This window comes from Enoplosus armatus, chromosome 9 (genome assembly GCF_043641665.1).
Source record: "Enoplosus armatus isolate fEnoArm2 chromosome 9, fEnoArm2.hap1, whole genome shotgun sequence".
Classification (NCBI taxonomy): domain Eukaryota; kingdom Metazoa; phylum Chordata; class Actinopteri; order Centrarchiformes; family Enoplosidae; genus Enoplosus; species Enoplosus armatus.
In genome coordinates, this window is record NC_092188.1 from 13,351,704 (window position 1) to 13,358,109 (window position 6,406).

At 40.0% G+C, this 6,406-nt stretch overlaps 1 protein-coding gene across 1 annotated transcript in view; it reads right to left on the bottom strand.

Annotated features, from left to right (window-relative positions):
- jazf1b (JAZF zinc finger 1b) overlaps positions 1-5,073 on the bottom strand; it is a 12,217-nt gene extending 7,144 nt beyond the window's left edge. Inside the window, exon 1 of the mRNA XM_070912510.1 lies at positions 4,941-5,073. Within this exon, the coding sequence (XP_070768611.1) occupies positions 4,941-5,055 (115 nt within the window). The 5' untranslated portion in view covers positions 5,056-5,073. The remainder of the gene's footprint in view (positions 1-4,940) is intronic.
- Positions 5,074-6,406: the final 1,333 nt, after the last annotated feature.

The following is a 6,406-nucleotide window of genomic DNA, read 5'->3' on the forward strand; positions in this document are numbered from 1 at the left end:
ATCTTTGAATTTGACTGTGTTGACGTTTAAATTTCAGATACTCAGTGTTCTCTAACCTGCATTTTTGGAAAGCTAGAGAAGCCAAGCGACACAAACACTTTTGCTTAAATCCATAGTAATGTTTGGTGGGATATCAGCTCTAAATCAGCTCTAGCTTTAAATGAAGATTTACTGTAATTTGCAAAACAATACATGAAAATTGTTGGTTCAAAAATTGTTGTAGCTTTTACAGACTAATTTATGTAGCTGTAGTAAAAGAGGAACCCTCATATCTGCAGCATTTGACATGGGACAATATCTTATGTTTAACATTATCTATCGAAGATGTTTTCATTTATGTTTTCAGCAAAAATGTCACATTTGTTCTGAATCAAACTACATGCCCATGTTGTGTAATGTCAATGCAGGCAGTACATTATCTCCTATGAGGGATTTTTAATCGAGTACAGGAGCCCCTCATGTCGCAGTCGCCGCACAGGAACAGGAGCAGTGGTGTCGGGGGATGGGGAAATGTAATTAGGCCCACCAGGTGCACAGGGAACTAGTTACTGCTTCCCAAATTTATTGCTTCCGTGCAGATTTTGGGGGGTGCATACCAAAATCTACTAAATGAGCCTCCAGTGAGAATTGGCAACAAACAGATCCATTGTTACCAAGCCTGGACTCTTCAGGCCATCAGTGCGCCAGGCCCCAGTAATACACACACTCTCAAGTTTAAATAACATGGCTGCTATTTGCTTCTGGCCTACAGTGGCCTGGTCGCTCAGTGACAAAGTAAACATTTCAGTGGCTTAGAGCGTGCAGTTTATTCACGCCGCACAAGAATACTAGACCATTTAGGAGATCTTTCAAGCTTAACATGACTTACGCTCAGTGTTAAAAGCGATCTGGTCTTGCTGGTGTTTGGGTCTCATTAGCATCTGCTCTCTTAAAGATAACTGAATTTGTTCACAAAGGTCTAAGTGGACCACCCAACACTCGTAGTATCAACTTGAAGTTTTTCATCCTGGCAGACCAACATGGCACTGTATACAACTTCGACGTGTACACAGGGTCCATTCAACCCCATCCTGGATTCCCTGACATTGGTGCCAGCGGAAACATTGTGCTACAGTTGACAACTAGTTCTGCAGTGTGGACCTGCAGGTACTCCTGGAGAAGAAGATCCATAGTGTCGGAGACAGAACGGTGTTGCAGGCTGCACATTTATGGACGACGATGGTGCCATAAAGGCAAAAGGATGGAGAACACAACAAGAGAAAGATGACCACTGAACCTAAGGGCCGTCAAGTGGTTTGACAACCGTCCCATGACCCTCTTAAGCACATTTGTCGCAGCAACCCCCACCACAGAAGAGAAAAGGTGGCACAAAAAAAGAAAGAGATGGTCCATGTCTCACGCGCCAACATGCATGAGGGGAGTGGATCTTCTGGATTCTTTGATAGCCCTCTACTGCACCAAGATCAGGTCCAAGAAATGGTACCATTGCATTGTCTTCCGCATGCTGGACCCGATCCTGGCTCCTCTACCGAAGAGACTGCCAGTCCCAGATCCCAGAGAATACCCAACTCCCATTGTTGGACTTCAAAATCTAAGTGGCCTCCTGCTGATGCATGGAGAACAAGGTGTCCAACAAAAGAAAGGGGAGATCTCCACAAGTTGTTGTCCTGGGGAAAAAGAAAAGAGGGCACCACAGCTTTGTGCCACCTGATCCGGTCAGAGAATGGGAAATGTAAAATGCCGGGATGCAAAGGCATTGTGACGAGCAGGTGCTCCAAGAGTGCCCTGTTCCTCTGCTTCACCCGAGAGAGAAACTGCTTCTTTGACTTCCACAACGGGTGAAATTGGGTCAGGATGGAGAATGTAATGTGAATTTGTTTGAAAAACATGTTGATGATGACTCCTCAAGAAAATAATGTCCCTGTGTCTTATTACAGGTGTATGTAAATATCTTATTACGATGTTTTTATTACCATACATAGCAAATAACAATTGAAATTATATTAATTAAACTGCGGAAATATTGGGTTAAAGATTTCACTAAATATAAGTTGGTTTTGTCTTTTTCAGTAAGTGGATTTAGAGAAAAAATGTATTTTATTGTAGCCTACTTTCCACAATTGTTCTTTGAAATCCTTCAAAAAAGTATTTTTACATTTTTTCAAATATTTCCATTATTTAAGTACTTATTAATAATTCATCAATTATCCTTTTCAATATGTTTTAATTTACTGAAGCTTGGCCCTTTGAGCTGGTTACTGTATGACACAATACACTGTGTTGTTAAATGAGTCGAGGAAGTAAGTTTTGGCCTACCGTATCCACCATAAGGTTTTACTGTATAGACCAAGCATATCTAGAAAGCCCCGTCAACCAATAGCAGAGCAGCGCCACCTCTTGTTCACAGACCTAACCAGCAGGCCGCCTGGGGAAAATGGGGACAAGAATGTGTGCTTGTTTTCCAGGCGCCTAATTATAAAGGAGAATGTGCTTTAAGCAGCAGGCCACCAGATGAGGAGGAAGACAGGCCAAATCAAGCACTCTCTCTGTAATTATGCTTCACAGGCACTTGGCACAATGCGCAAGATTTCGCACTTCTCAGAGTGGGCACAGGCCAGTGGACAAAGGAGGGGGGCAGCAAAGTTTTTCCACTCTGAGCCAACTAATTGCCTCATTATTCCCCAATAAGTCATTTGGAAGCATTTTTTTCTAAGGCTAACACCTCGGACACATGCACAGCACACAATCAGAGGGCAGAGGATATTAAAGCCAGTCAAGCAACAAACAAGAACAACAGAGACAGCTGGGCCTTGTCAGCTTCAATAATAAGAGTCTGAAATATTAGATTGGGAAACAGATGTAGGAACTAAAAGAGTGTCAAACTGTGGGGAGGGGAATTCACCTTCTAGGTTAGATATAAATGCTTTAGCACTCAGCAAAAATGTAATGTTGATAGCATATAATATGATGTAAAATGCATGAAAAATAAAACTTGTTTACTAATTTGTAGTTTGTGACCTTTTGTAAACACACCTTTATGCACATCTTTTAATACATGGATATAGCAATATTGTATGGAGGACCAAAACAGACATTAAATAATTAAATAAATAAAGTGATATGCAAATTTCTATACATACTGATTTGCTCCTTTGATTTTTTTATATATTTAATATTAAAGTGAATAGACACTATAAATACATTCACTCATTACCATTATTTTATTTACAGATATCACTAAAGTAAATAAAAACATAACTTTTCACCTGTATACAGAGGTACAGAACAATATTAAGTGCTTTGTAAACACATAAATTGGTTCAAAGCTTCTCTCTTAAACATGTGGACTATGTGGAACATGTGTATAAGTTTTCTACAGTAAAAGTATTTCACACTCACAAGTTAGTCAAATTAACTGGGCACTGTCTGGATTTGGCCAGAAATCTTAAATTTCGCGCATCAGAAAAATGTATCAAAAATGAGTTGAGGTAAATAAATGTTTTCATAGCTTGATCCATAATGACTTCCCAATCTCCACCCACAGGTAGTGCTTGTCATTGTCTTGCCCCACAAGAGCTAGAGGTGGCGCTGCTGATTGTGGTGATGGGATGTTCAGTCAGTGGAGCAGCACCTTTGAGCTGCTATCCAGTGTGCACTGATGGCAGAGTTAAGCATGCTATGAGCTGGTGCATGTGTACTGTGGACACTACTACACTACTACTACAACACTAAAAGTCCAAATCTGTACATCACCATGGTAATCTACACAGTCTCGTTTCACTTTTTCAGATGTTCAGATTTGTGATGGCCTATGTTCTTTAAAACCACATGACAACAACTGCTTTTTAAAAATGGCACTGATAACATTTGCGGATTAGTGATCAATAATGATGACTTCATATGTTCTCAAGAGTGATGTTTTATCAAATTAACCAAGCAACTTTTGGCCGCGAACAAGCAAGCCTCCTTTCAATGAGCAGACAGACTGACACAACAGAGGCTCAACATGATTCCAAGCTATTATTTTCTTTTCAGAAACCAATCTGATATTTTCCCAGCTGGCAGACACCATATGTGGTGACAAATGGTATGGGATATATGAATATGTATTAATGTATATCTATAATAAGGCAATTGCATGATGCCAATCAAAAAATTGTGCTGTGTGGAAGCTCATTTCTGCCACTTGAAAAAATGAAAATAAAATAAAACACCCCCAAGTTTTGTTTTTATCATTATATATTATAAAAATATTTAATAATGAAAAATAGCAGATATATGTGGATATATTGTGCATCTCTAAAACGACCCTGTCAGATCCAAAAATCGAACAACTGAACTATGCAACAATACATAGCCAACAACATAAAAAATGAAATAGCCTGTACTAAGCCACATCATTATTAGAGAGTGGATTCTTAACGCTTGTTTACTGATAAATAAATTACAAAAGACAGTGACTCGGTTTAAGAGTGCATCCTTACTCCCAGCAAGTAGTGTAAGTGAACTTTGTTGTCAGGCAGATTGAAACAAGCTGATAATTATGAATCAGTGACACTGATTCAGCGTGTCTTCATTGGCCCCTGCAGACTGCAAGTTAACTCACGACGCTTCCGAGGCAGCTCTGCGCGCGGGCCTTGCGCTGCAATAATGTTGCACGAGCGACCCGACGGAGCGTAAAGAAACTGTCTTCCTGTCGGTGTTTCAGTGCGACTCTGTTGGTGTTGCAGCTATCTAATCAGTGGTACCGCGTTGATACAGAAATACAGGTTGTGAACAGAACTGTAATGTCTACACATAAACATCAACAGCCACCACACCTAGCAACAGGGTTGTCAGGACGCAGGAAGTAACTTGCTAGCTCGCTAACTTAGCCACTCCTGCTAGCCGCAACCCTCGGCCATTGCTAACTGCGACGCTCTTTACTTAACGGATCTTACCGATGTGGTTATCCTCGATGTGCACGATGAGCTCGGCCAGAGAGTCGAAGTGAAGTCCGCAGCCCCCGAACCTGCAAGCGTTGGAAAAGAAAGAAGCAGCGGCGATGCCTGTCATGGTCGCTGCTGCATCGGAAATGAGTGCAGGCAGCAGCAGCAGCAGCGAGCAGCGGGGAAACAGCAGGCGGACAGCGGAGGGAACAGCTGGAGCGGCAGGGGCGGTGCGGTGACTTCTCAGGGCTGCGTCAAACCAGCTGGAGAGCGTCAACAAGACCGGAAGTATGGCGGTTTGACTTTCATTAGAAAAGCATAAACATACATTTTTAAAAAATAACATAACAGAAATAGACACAGATTTGATCTAATAATTGTGGATTTATGTAATTAGATTTATATGTACCTTAAAGTGGCAATAAACAATAAACTTTTTCTGCTACTAATAATGATACATATACCGGTTACTAAGACCACAAATCTTTTTAAAGCTATTGTGACCACTAGCCTAAAATCCCGATTAATGATAATACGAAATGGAGTAAAGCGTCTGTACACAACTAGCGAATACTAAGTTCCTTTGCTTTACATAAGACTTTGATATTCAATTAACACCTTTTCATCACAAACTAACTAAATGTCGCCACTACAGTAGTCTAGTACTCCAAATGCCCCATAGCAGCCACTCTGTTTAGCTGCTTGATTGAATCTCTTTGATGATAAAATATAGAATATTGTTAATATTATAACAGTGTACAGTTTTTAAACATACATGTGAAGTAATTGCATTGTCTCTCAGGGCATACTTCTCAACTAAAATAGTGGATTTATTAGAATAATTAATTGTCAGAAACTATGCAATGTATATTATTATACTATGATCCATGGTGATTATAAATTAGACCTTTCATCAATATTTCAGCAAAGGCACAGTTTTCCCATGAACAAAAACTTACGTGACTCTTAGGTCGTTTATGTTTTATTTGTAAAATTTTGAGGGGAAGGTGTTTTTTTTTTAGATAAATGTTAGTGATACCGTTGTGGCATGGATCACACACTGGATCAACAAGTAGCTGACGCATGTTATGGCCACAGGGTGGCAGTGTTGGTCAGTAGATAAACATGAGTGTTTGTTCTTTGTGTGCAGTAATTCAGGGGTCTTCTGTAACTAACCCAAACTTTACAAAGAGTCTTGTTGCATACACGGTGCTAATAAGTTGTCAAAGAGAGCAGTATCAAATATATTTTAAAAACAAATTGCTTCAAACCATTGAGATCACTTCATGCATCATGTGCTGCAAGGTAATTTTGTTCATTCAGTTGTGTGAGGTGGAGACAGGCTAGAAAAGAACACATGTTATCATTTTGATATATTAGGTGCTCTCAATTTCCTATGGATTCAGTTATGTATGGCATACATTTTCAATTTTCAAGTCACAGAAAGTAAACAACTACAGCTTGTGTGTGCAAATTTT